This window comes from Oncorhynchus tshawytscha, linkage group LG13, assembly GCF_018296145.1.
Source record: "Oncorhynchus tshawytscha isolate Ot180627B linkage group LG13, Otsh_v2.0, whole genome shotgun sequence".
Taxonomy (NCBI): domain Eukaryota; kingdom Metazoa; phylum Chordata; class Actinopteri; order Salmoniformes; family Salmonidae; genus Oncorhynchus; species Oncorhynchus tshawytscha.
The window spans coordinates 21,826,613-21,839,694 of NC_056441.1; the positions used below are offsets into that span (position 1 = coordinate 21,826,613).

At 47.8% G+C, this 13,082-nt stretch overlaps 1 protein-coding gene across 2 annotated transcripts; it reads left to right on the forward strand.

Moving 5' to 3' along the window:
• Positions 1-3,380: 3,380 nt before the first annotated feature.
• On the forward strand, positions 3,381-12,586 carry LOC112265878 (transmembrane protein 196). 2 transcript variants are annotated; one of them, XM_024443415.2, is made up of 5 exons: positions 3,381-4,199; positions 5,022-5,078; positions 10,836-10,971; positions 11,246-11,388; positions 11,509-12,586. In XM_024443415.2, the coding sequence occupies exons 1-5, from the start codon at positions 4,035-4,037 to the stop codon at positions 11,575-11,577; spliced, it is 570 nt and encodes a 189-aa protein (XP_024299183.1). In that variant the 5' UTR covers positions 3,381-4,034; the 3' UTR covers positions 11,578-12,586. The 2 variants fall into 2 exon arrangements, with proteins under 2 accessions (XP_024299183.1, XP_024299182.1); XM_024443414.2 differs by having other exon boundaries at positions 11,246-12,586.
• The last annotated feature ends 496 nt before the right edge of the window (positions 12,587-13,082 follow it).

Sequence of the window (13,082 nt, forward strand, 5' to 3'; positions counted from 1 at the left end):
CTACAGGATGCAAACTTCTGCCTGAAGAAGCTGGCCTTAGCTTTCCTGACTGACTGCGTGTATTGGTTCCGGACTTCCCTGAACAGTTGCATATCACGGGGACTATTCAATGCTATTGCAGTCCGCCACAGGATGTTTTTGTGCTGGTCGAGGGCAGTCAGGTCTGGGGTGAACCAAGGGCTGTATCTGTTCTTAGTTCTGCATCACCCTGAACACACCATCCCCACTGTCAAACATGGCGGTGGCAGCATCATGGTTTGGGCCTGCTTTTCTTCAGCAGGGACGTGGAAGATGGTTAAAATTGATGGGAAGATGGATGGAGCCAAATACAGGACCATTCTGGAAGAAGACCTGATGGAGTCTGCAAAAGACCTGAGACTGGGACGGAGATTTGTCTTCCAACAAGACAATGATCCAAAACATAAAGCAAAATCTACAATGGAATGGTTCAAAAATAAACATATCCAGGTGTTAGAATGGCCAAGTCAAAGTCCAGACCTGAATCCAATCGAGAATCTGTGGAAAGAACTGAAAACTGCTGTTCACAAATGCTTTCCATCCAACCTCACTGAGCTCGAGCTGTTTTGCAAGGAGGAATGGGAAAAAATTTCAGTCTCTCGATGTGCAAAACTCATAGAGACATACCCCAAGCGACTTACAGCTGTAATCGCAGCAAAAGGTGGAGCTACAAAGTATTAACTTAAGGGGGCTGAATAATTTTGCACGCCCAATTTTTCAGTTTTTGATTTGTTAAAAAAGTTTGAAATATCCAATAAATGTCGTTCCACTTCATGATTGTGTCCCACTTGTTGTTGATTCTTCACAAAAAAATAGTTTTATATCTTTATGTTTGAAGCCTGAAATGTGGCAAAAGGTCGCAAAGTTCAAGGGGGCCGAATACTTTCGCAAGGCACTGTATAATCCTCACATAATGTTTCACACGTAATGTATAATATGTAGCCTACGGCAGGTGATCCAATGTCTCGTTATTATTTTTTTCTTATTGTATGTTTGCTTATATAATAATAATAATTATTATTATTTTGTTACGCTCGTCTGTTACTGTCACTTTGTCCTATCGTTGTCTTAATTGGAAAATGCAAAAATAAAATATTCCAAAAAAAAGGAGAAAGAGTGAGAGAGAGAGAGGGGGCGAGAGAGAGAGAGGGGGGAGCAAGAAAGAGTTTGAGAGAGAGAGAGAGAGGGAGAGAAAGAGAGAGAAAGAGAGAGAGATAGAGAGGGGGAGCAAGAGAGAAATAGAGAGAGATGGGGCAATGAGAGAGAGAGGGAGTGTGAGAGAGAGATGGGGAGCGAGAGAGAGGGATCGAGAAAGAGAGAGATCGAGAAAGAGAGGGAGCGAGAGAGAGATGGGGAGTGAGAAAGAAGGAGAAAGAAGAGAGAGAGAGAGAGAGAGAGAGGTGGGGCGAGAGAGAGAGGGAGAATGAGTGAGAGAAAGAGAAGGAGAGAGAGCGCAGAGAGAGGGGGAGCGAGAAAGAAGGAGAAAGAGAGAGAGAGAGAGAGAGAGAGAGGTGGGGCGAGAGAGAGAGGGAGAATGAGAGAAAGAGAAGAGAGAGAGAGAGAGAGAGAGTGAGACGGGGGAGTGAGAGAAAGAGAAGGAGAGAGAGCGCCAGAGAGAGGGGGAGCGAGAAAGAGAGAAGGAGTGAGAAGAAGGAGAAAGAGAGCGAGAGAGAGAGAGGGGGCGAGAGAAAGAGAGAGGGAGCGAGAAAGAGGGAGAATGAGAGAGGGGGGGGTCGAGAGGAGGGGGAGTGAGAAGGGAGGGGGAAAAAGAGAAAGGGGGAGAGAGAGAGCAAGAGAGATATAGAAAGAGAGAGGGGAGCGAGAAAGAGAGGGGGAGTGAGAAGAAGGAGAAAGAAAGAGAGAGAGAGGAGGGGGCGAGAGAAAGAGAGAGAGCGAGAGAGAGGGAGAATGAGAGAGAGAGACAGGGGGAGCGAGAGAGCGAGATAGAGAGAGTGACGGGGGAGCGAGAGAAAGAGAGGGAGGCAGAGAGAGAGGGACCGAGAGAAAGAATAGAAAGAGAGGGGGAGCGAGAAAGCCATCACCTACAGAGAAATGAACATGAAGAAGAGCCCCCTAATCCAAGCTGGTCCTGGGGCTCTGTTCACACCACAAATCGACCCAACATAGCCCCTGGAAAGCAACACGATTAGAGCCAAACAAATCATGAGAAAACAAAAAGATAATTACTTGACACATACGAAAGAATTTACAAAAAATCTGAGCAAACTAGAATGCTATTTGGCCCTAAACAGAGAGTACACAGTGGCATACTATCTGACCACTGTGACTGACCCAAAATTAAGGAAAGCTTTGACTATGTACAGACTCAGTGAACATTGCCTTGCTATTGAGAAAGGCCACCGTAGGCAGACCTGGCTCTCAAGAGAAGACAGGCAATGTGCACACTGCCCAGAAAATGAGGTGGAAACTGAGCTGCACTTCCTAACCTCCTGCCAAATGTATGACCATACTAGAGACAAATATTTAACTCACATCACACAGACCCACAAAGAATCTGAAAACAAATCCAAATTTGATAAACTCCCATATCAATTGGGTAGAATACAACAGTGTGCCATCACAGCAGCAATATTTGTGACCTGTTGCCACAAGGAAATGGCAAACAGTGAAGAACAAACACCATTGTCAATACAACCCATATTTACGTTTATTTATTTTCCCTTTCGTACTTTAACTATTTGCACGTCATTACAACACTATATATAGACATAATATGACATTGAAATGTCTTTATTCTTTTGGAACTGTGTAATGAGAGAGATTATTATATTAATTTATAACAGTAGGCTAGAACAGTAAAAAGCAGTTTAGTTTAGAAAACTAGGTTCCTTAGATTGCATCATTCCATTCATTACACTGCAACTGCACACAGGTGAGAGAGGCTCTTTCAAACAGACCGTTATTTAAACAGGGTAGAACACTGGACCAGAGTCAGCAGAAGATGCTAGGCAGATAGATATGAAACTGTTCTATATATATGTTAAGGTCAACACGGACACAATGCTTTAGCCAAGACAAACTGAAAAAAGTGGATTGATTTAGAAACATAAAAAAGTTGAATCATGAACCAGTGTGTGTGTGTGTGTGTCTTTGTGACATAGATCATCTCACTGTTATATTATTTACAGGGGTTGTGCTGATGACACCGGCTTGTGTCTGTGAAACTGCCCAGGGGTCACGCCGGGACCGGGGAGTCTCTAGAGTCTAATTTAAACTGAAAGACCAAAGGAGGAGGTGCCACACTGTCCGGGGGGAGTCTCTCTCTGTGTGTGTGTGTGTGTGAGAGAGAAGGGGAGAGAGAGAGAGAGAGAGAGGAGGTGGAGAGAGAGAGAGAACTGGAGGGCACTTGGGTCGGGTCGCGGAAGGGTGTTGAGTGTGTCTGCGCGAGCGTTTAAGCCCCATGGACAGCAACCGCGTCTCGTTTGTGACCGTTCAGAGCTTAATGCTCTCCTGGAGGAGCTCCCGTTATCAGCAACAGCAAACAGACGACTCACTTTTGGATTTGATCCAGCCTTTATTCATGCAGGTTAGTCTCGATGAAAATAGGTAGGCTAAGTAAAAAAATAACATTTACTCGACATGACAGAGATGTCCGTGGAAGGCAACCTACTCTACATTTCAAGCGGATTTACCTGATCTCCTGCCCAGAACTTTCCTCATCAGGGATATGGACATCAAGCCGCTCTCCGAGGGCTGACTCCCTCTCCTCCTCTGTCCACCGGCGTTGGATCCTCCAGGGTCGGGTTGCTAGTTGGCACAAGTACATTCTAAATGTTTTGAAATGGGGTGAAACCAGAAGGTACCTGAACTTATCCAGGTCATCTATATTTAACCAGGACAGTCCACTTGTCATCAACCGTGACTGTTTTCCGGGGAGCAGCCTGTTTTTGTTTTTCCGTTTAAAAAAGTTTTGCTGCCAACCCGTGTCCTCCTGACTGAAGCCGACTTAGGAGGGCAGACAGGCGGACTGGTCTCCAGGAGGATGCCTGGGCAGGATGTGTTCCAGCCGGAAAATTCTGTGGAGCCTGCTGCTGCTGTCAGTGTTGGAGGTGGGGCTGGGGGTCTCCAGTATCGTCCTGGGAGCCGTTGGGCTCAGCCGGGTCAGGGAGGAACACAAACCACAGCAAGGAGATGCTTCACCTATCTGGAGCGGCCTGTGTGTATGTAGAGCCTTTAGTTTACCATATCTCTCTCTCTCTCTCTCTCTCTGCTCTCTCTCTCTCCCTGCTCGCTCCCTCTCTCTCTCTCTCTCTCTCTCTCTCTCTCTCCCTGCTCTCTCTCTCTCCCTGCTCTCTCTCCCCCCCTCTCTCTCTCTCTCCCCTCACTCTCTCTCCCTGCTCTCTCCTCTCTCTCGCTCTCTCCCTCTCTCTCTCTCTCTCTTTCTCTCTCTCTCTCTCTCTCTCTCTCTCTCGCTCTCTCTCTCTCTGCTCTCTCTCTCCCTGCTCGCTCTCTCTCCCCCTCTCTCTCTCTCCCCTCTCTCTCTCTCTCTCTCCCCTCTCTCTCTCTCCCCCTCTCTCTCCCCCTCTCTCTCTCTCCCCCTCACTCTCTCTCCCTGCTCTCTCCTCTCTCTCTCTCTCTCTCTTTCTCTCTCTCTCTCTCTCTCGCTCTCTCTCTCTCTGCTCTCTCTCTCCCTGCTCGCTCTCTCTCTCTCTCTCTCCCTGCGCACTCTCTCTCCCTGCTCTCTCCCCCTCTCTCTCTCTCTCCCCTCTCTCTCTCTCTCTCTCTCCCTGCTTTAAAGACCATGGAGGTCTTTAAAACATTCTATGGACGTCTGTGAAAGGTTCCATGGAGGTCTGTGAAAGGTTCTATGGAGGTCTGTGAAAGGTTCCATGGAGGTCTGTCCCATTGATGTTTGCCAGATGAGCTAGGGAGGAGCTATAGTTTCTCATCATTTTACTAAAGAAGTTTTATTAAATTATTCAATAGTTTCTATGCTGTCATCATTTCAGTTTTGATCTGGTTCCTCTCTCTGTCTCTCTCAGTTTCTCATCTGTGGGATGTGTGGAGTCCTGTGTGCTAGGAAGAGGACTGGACTCATCGTAAGTACACATGCACGCACGCAAACACACACAAACACACACGTAAAACCAAAACACACACACACTTATGCACACACACACCATACACCAGAGTACACAGACACAGGAGTGCATGTCAGTGAGTTAGGGAGTGTAGCACTGTTGTCCTCTGTATGAGGGTGTGAGCACATGCAGAAATATATCCAGGACAGGAGGTAAGAGTTACTCAGGTCCTTCAGAAAGATAGACTAGAGGAGACAGGAACAGGAGTCACCTCTTTCTCACCCCCCCCCCACCTTCTCTCTCAGTCTCTCTGTCTCTCCCTCCTCGTCTCTGTCGCCCTCCCTTTCTCCCCCATCTCGTTCTCTCGCTTGCTCGCTCTCTCTTTCTGCCTCTCTCTCTCTGTCTCTCTCTCTGTCTCTCGCTCTGTCTCTCTTTCTGTCTCTTTCTCTGTCTCTCTCTCTGTCTCTGTTTCCCTGTCTCCTCTCAGCAGTAACTCCATCTTTTCTTCCGATCTCTCTCAATTAAATTCAAAGGGCTTTAATGGCATGGGAAACATATGTTTACATCACCAAAGCAAGTGAAATAGATAAACAAAAGTGAAATAAACAATACAAAATCAACAGTAACACATTGCACTCACAAAAGTTGCAAAGGAATAGACATTTCAAATGTCGTATGTCTATAGTGTTAATGATGTGTAAATTGTTCAAGTACAAAATGGAAAATAAATAAGGGTTGTATGTACAATGGTGTTTGTTCTTCACTCATTGCCCTTTTGTGGCAACAGGTCACAAATCTTGCTGCTGTGATGGCACACTGTTGTATTTCACCCAGTAGATATGACAGTTTATCAAAATTGGATTTGTTTTCCAATTCTTTGTGAGTCTGAGGGAAATATGTGTCTCTAATATGGTCATGCATTTGGCAGGAGGATAGGAAGTGCAGCTCAGTTTCCACCTCATTTTGTGGGCGGTGTGCACATAGCCTGTCTTCTCTTGAGAGCCAGGTCTGCCTACGACGGCCTCTCTCAATACAAGGCTATGCTCACTGAGTCTGTACATAGTCAAAGCTTTCCTTAATTTTGGGTCAGTCACAGTGGTCAGGTATTCTGCCACTGTGTACTCTCTGTTTATATAAGGGCACAGGGCGAGAACCAGATGCAGACACGTGAGGCAGATGGTTTGAGTGTCTGATATTTATTATAATCCAAGGGGCAGGTAAGAGAATGGTCGTGGACAGGCAAAAGATCATAAACAAGGTCAGTGCCCAGGAAGTACAGAGTGGCAGGCAGGCTTGAGGTCAGAGCAGGCAGCATGGTTAGGCAGACGGGTTCAGAGTCAAGGCAGGCAAGGGTCTAAACCGGGAGGACTAGCAAAAGAGAGATAAGAAAAAGCAGGAGCACAGAAAAACACACTGGTTGACTTGACAAGACAAGACGAACTGGCAACAGACACAGATAACACCGGAATAAATACCCAGGGACTAATGGGGAAAACGGGTGACACCTGGAGGTGGGTGGAGACAATCACAAAGACATGTGAAACAGATCAGGGTGTGACAGTAAAGGACCAATGAAACAGGGGGAAAGTTAGCAAGATTCCACCCGGAGGGTCAGGTCCCGTGTGGACAACCATACCCTCTGCCCGACCCAATAGTGGGGAGCCAGAGTCCGGTGGCGGTCCGCTTGTCGATGATACCTGGAGGTGATCTTGAGAAGAGCCGCCCAAGCTCTTTTCCAGGTATGCCAACAGCGGTGGACGAACATCTGGGCTGAGGGTGTGTTGACCTCAACTTCTTGCTCTGGGAAGAGCGGAGGCTGATACCCCATGGAGAATTCGAAGGGGAAGAGTCCAGTATCCGAGCAGGAAAGAGTGTTCCTAGCATATTCCACCCAGACCCGTTGCTGGCTTCAGTTGGTGGGGTTACTAGCAACGAGACAACCGAGTGTCGTCTCCATGTCTTGATTGGCTCACTCCGACTGGCCGTTGGATTTGGGATGAAACCCGCAGGACAGAATGGCCGACAACACGATAAGGATGCAGAACACCTTCCAGAATCAGGACGAGAACGGAGGACCCTGATCTGAAACCATGTCAACCGGGAGTCCATGGATTCGGAAGACGTGCTGGGCCATCTCCTTGGCTGAAGGTAACTTGGGAAGAGGGATGAAATGGGCGGCTTTGGAAAACCTATCCAACACTGTCGGAATGGTGGTGTTACCGTCTGACGGAGGAAGCCCAGTGACTTGCTTTGAGCACACACCATGCATGCGGCGACGAAGGCCGAGACATCAGGAGCCATGGTGGGCCACCAGAAGCATTGTCGGAGGAAAGCCATGGTAAGATGAGCCCCAGGATGACAGGTAAGCCTGGAGGAGTGAGCCCATTCCAGGACATGAGGCCGGGCCGGATCAGGAACGAACATCCGGTTAGCCCTAGCCCCCCCAGGGTCCGGCTGGGAACATTGTGCCTTGCTGACCAGAGCCTCAATACCCCAAACAACCAAAGCCGCCAAATAAGAGGCAGGGAAGATGGTCTCAGATTCAGAGGGAGTGGCAGTGGAACTGTACAGATGGGAGAGAGCGTCCAGAGTCATGTTTTCGGTAGGAGATGGTGAAATTGAACATATTAAATAACAGGGCCCAACGAGCTTGCCTTGGGTTGAGGTGCTTGACAGTGCGGAGGTATTCTAAATTCTTATGATCAATCCACACCAAAAATTGATCTTCTCCCCCTTCCAGCCAGTGCCTCCACTCCTCCAAGGCCATCTTAACCGCTAGGAGTTCCCGGTTCCCAATGTCATAGTTCCTCTCTGCAGGGTTGAGATGATGGGACATGAAGGCACAGGGATGAAGCTTTTGGTCCTAGACGGATTGCTGGGAAAGGACGGCCCCTACTTCCACGTCGGAAGCGTCAACCTCAACCACAAACTGACGAGTTGAGTCTGGATGGATGAGAGCAGTAGTGAATCACTGCTTTAGGTCCCCAAAAGCCTTGTCCACTGCTAGAGACCATGTGAATGGTACCTTGGGAGAGGTAAGTGCAGAGAGGGGGAGACAGCGGCCTGGGAGACAGCGGGCGAGTTTGTGAGTCCAAACGGCATGACCAGGTACTCATAGTGTCCACTGGCAGTGTTGAAAGCCGTCTTCCACACATAAGGTGGTGGCCATTCCGAAGGTCCAGTTTGGAAAAGATGGTAGCCCCCTGGAGAGGTTCGAAAGCTGAGGAGAGGAGAGGAGTGGTAAAGGGTACCAATTTTTGATCGTAATGTCATTGAAGCCCCGGTAATCAATGCATGGACGCAGGGTCTTGTCCTTCTTCCCCACAAAGAAGAATCCTGCACCAGCAGGAGAGGCAGAAGGGCAAACGCTCCCAACAGCCAGAGAGTCCTCGATGTACTTCTCCATGGTCATGGTCAATGTGGAGGGAGGGAGATAGCACGAGCCTTGCTGAAAACATCCTGGAGCTCATGGTACTCTGTGGGAATGGCAGAGAGATCCAAGGCCGTATTCAAACCTGAAGGTACACGTTCCGGGGAAGCCTGCGCCGCCTTCAGGAAATGTGAATGTCCAGTCAATATCGGGGTTGTGCTTCTGGAGCCAAGAAAATCCCAAAACAACAGGGATGTGAGGAGACTCAGTGAGGAGAAGCTGTATTGACTCACTGTGGTTTCCAGATACCCACAGAATAACGGGAACTGTGTTGTGCCTGACTCTTCCAAAGGCGCGGCCGTCCAGTGCCCTGGCATCCATGGGAACGGAGAGGAGTTGAGTAGGGATACTTAGTTCCGATACCAGGTTAGCGTCCATGAAAGTCTCATATGCGCCAGAGTCAATGAGCACCCGGAGAGAATTAGACTAGTCTCCCCACAGCAAGATCACATAAAAAGGATTTTGGTTAATGGGAATTAAAGGGTTCCCAGTCAGGCTCACCAGTGTACTTGTACCTACTAAGGATTCAGGTCTCTTCACTGGGCAGGTGGCTATGTAATGCCCTACAGCACCACAATACAGACAACTGTTGGAGCTTAGCCTGCACAAATGTTCCCTAGGCGATAATCTAGCTCTTCCCAGTTGCATAAGTTCCGGTGTATCCAACTCACCCGTCGTCAGTGATTCTCGAGGGAGGTCGGGTGGCCTCGGATCCTCTCGGAAAAACAGCCTTCGGGGACTTCTGGATTCCTTCGGAGGTGAGAGAGCCATAGCGGATGGACCTCCTCTCACTCCTGCATTCCCGTCCATCAATCCTAATGGTGAGGGAATCAAGGTCCACCGGTAACTCCTGAGCAGCTAGCTCATCTTTTATCACCTCTGATAATCCGTGAAGGAAGGTATCGAATAGGGACTCCGGATTCCAGGCACTCTCGGCGGCCAACGTGCGAATATCTACATCGTAGTCTGCCACACTACGGGAGTCTTGATGTAATTCAAGTAGTTTTCGGGCCGGCTCTCCCGGATACCAGAGAATCGAAAACCTTCCTCTCCTCTGCCATGAAGTCTTCCAGATCACGACAAATAGCGGATTGTTGCTCCCAAACTGCCGTAGCCTAGGAGAGCGCCCTTTCCGACATTAGCGTAATAATATACGTTATCTTTGACCGATCCAAAGGGAATAAAGATGGCTGCAGCTCAAAAATGAGGGAGCACTGAGAAAGAAAACCAGAGCACGTTCCAGGAGCCCAAAAATATTGCTGTGCAGGTGGTAAGCGGGGTTCTCGGGGAGCCGGGGTAGGCTGTACAAACCCACCACTAATAGTAAAAAGGTTACTGGGTGGTTGGGGGGTCTCAGAGGTGGCGGGCTGCCTATGAGCCAACTCCCTGATTTGCTCCATAATAGCCTTGAACCCTTGGTCGTGTGCCTCCCAATGGTGGCTCTCTCTCCTATCCTCCTCTCAGAAGTCACAGAGGTGTAAATGACTGATCCATACCAAAGTAATTGCTCCTTCCTCACTGTGTTATTCACTCTTTCCTCTCCTTTCACTCTTTTCCATCTCCTGGCTTATGCATCACCCTCTGTCTCCCTCCATCACACCTTCTTTCTCACGCTCTCTATCTCACTGTCATTCGATCTCACTTTAGTAAAAGCCATCCTCTCCTCTCCTCTTCTCTTCTCTCTGTGTGATGATTAGGTTATGGTAGGTTAGTGTATCTCTGGAGTCTGATGTGTTTCCAAACGATGGCTAATGACTGAAAGGTGAGCTCTGATTTGTAACATTAGAATCCCGACGTGTGTGTATCTACACACACCACACACACACACAGACACGCGCATGCACACGCACACAGACACACAGACACGCACACAGACACACAGACACGCACACACAGACACACACACACACACACACACACACACACACACACACACACACACACACACACACACACACACACACACACACACACACACACACACACACACACACACACACACACACACACACACACACAGTAATAAAGTGTGTGGGGATACTTAGTGGTCAGTTCACTGTAACTGAGCTACCAGGAAAAGTCAGAAATGTGTGTGTGTGAGAGAGAGAGAGAGTGGGAGAGGATAACTATGCAGTAAATAATACATTTTGCTCTGTAAGAAATATTCAACAACAGCACAATATTTACAGTGATACAGTAGGAAACTATAAACGGTGTGTTCCGTCTCGTTCCCTCCCATCTCAGCATGTGTTGTTTCCTGCTGACAAGGTAGCTACAGTATGAGGAGGTGCAATAATTTAAACCTCTCTCTCTCTCTCTCTCTCTCTCTCTCTCTCTCTCTCTAGATGATTCTGTTCTCAGCCTGCTGTATCTGTGGTCTGATTGGAGGGATTCTCAACTTCCAGTTCGTTCGGGCGTTGGCACGACGACCGGACTCTCTCCGCTCGCTACACCTGGCAGCCATGACCATTGCCTGCCTGGGTATGCAACGCTACGAAAGGCTACAAAACACAGTTAAACATTATATTACGTTACACTACAGGCAAATCAACTCATTCCTACACCAGGTAGTTGAAGTAGGGCGATGCTGACCCAACAACTCTAATCTGCATGAAACCTATCTTTGTCTGTATATGAAAGGGTTATTATTGAATACCTGCTATAAAGTATGAACTGTAGTACAGTAACATTCAACTAAGTTCTGGCACCATTCAATTCAGTAGGTCTCTCTCCCCCTTCTCCGTCTCTCCTGTAGGTATCTCTTCCTGTACTCTCTCTACCTGGTTGACCTGTCGTCTGGCCAGTTCAGAACAACAGAGGATGTTTCTGGAGAGGGAACACTCACTGCACCACTCACATGAGATGGCTGAGAAGGAACCATACACACACGGATCTTTTGTAAGAAACAAACACACGCTCACATGCATGCATGCTCACACATTGCTACTGATTTCTCCTAATTTGTGTGTGTGTGTGTGTGTGTGTGCTTTCATGCATGCATGAGTGTGTTTCTAACAGGAGATCCTGGACAACTCCAGCAACGGGATTCCCCAGATCTCCTACAACAGCAACACCACCTCTCTTTGACAACAGACACACATTGTTGCCCTGACAACAGACACACCTTGTTGCCCTGACAATGGATACACCTTGTTGCCCTGACAATGGACACACCTTGTTGCCCTGACAATGGATACACCTTGTTGCCCTGACAATGGACACACCTTGTTGCCCTGACAATGGACACACCTTGTTGCCCTAACAATGGACACACCTTGTTGCCCTAATAACAGACACACCTTGTTCTGCTGACCATGGGGTGGTATCATCCAACAGAGCTGAGCAGCACTATTACACAGTTGTGTGTGGAGAACTTCAGCACAGAAATGAACGCTCTTCTTGGACAAGTTGTTACTAGTTCTGATAGTCCTAACAGACAGTCACATAACCTCATGTGCATGCAATCAATTTGTAATCTCTCTCTCTATCTCTCTCTCTCTGGCTATATGAATGCAGGTATACTGTGTTTGAAGGAAAAATGCTATAGCTATCTGATGTAGAGCAGAATATGGAATGTTTAAATATTATATATGCAACCAACGATGCAAACTGAATATCAGTGGTGGCCAACCATCCTCCTGGAGAGCTACTGGGTTTGCAGGCTTATGCTCCAGCCCTGCTCAAACACACATAATTAAGTTAATCAAGATCCTGGAGACTGAACACCAAGCTCTCGAGGAGGTGGGTTGGCTAACCCTGCTGTATATTCATGCTTGTATATCAGGAAAACAAACATTATCTATGGAGTGACAATATGTTTCTTTAGGCTTCTATAAAACACACATAAAACTCTGTAAACGTTAGATGGTTTTGTAGATTTCATAACCAGTTCCAGACACACACACACACACACACACACACACACACACACACACACACACACACACACACACACACACACACACACACACACACACACACACACACACACACACACACGTCAGGCATCCTTTCTGATATTGAATTAGAGGAGACACGCTCTCTGCTAAGGGGACTATTGTCTGTGGGAGTACAAGATATTGATCTCACACGCCAGTGTGTGTGTGTGCGTGCATGCATGCTAATTGAGCATTAAATCAAAGTGCTCCTTAAAAATGGTCCTCTGAAATCTCATTTAGCTAACCCTATTCACAGACTTGTCTCACTATCTGCTACTACAGACTGGGGTAACACAGTAACCAGAGTACTTAGTTAACCCTGTTGATCTGTCACTATCTGCTACTACAGACAGGGGTAACACAGTAACCAGGGGCAACACCTATCTTGGTTAGTTACAGTAACTAACCAAGGTAAGAGACATTAGGCTTCTTGACAGACTGCATGTCCATGGGTCCTTAACCTACAGGCACATACACACACTCACCTGAGACCTGTGACCTCTCAGATAGATCTACAGCTACTCTGACTACATCAATGATGTTCAATAGCTCATTACGCTGTTTGCTTACATCAGACTACACCGTATCCATCGTGTGAGTGTGTTGACAGGGACCACTGCATCTAACTCAGCCAGGGGCTCTCTCGCTGACTAA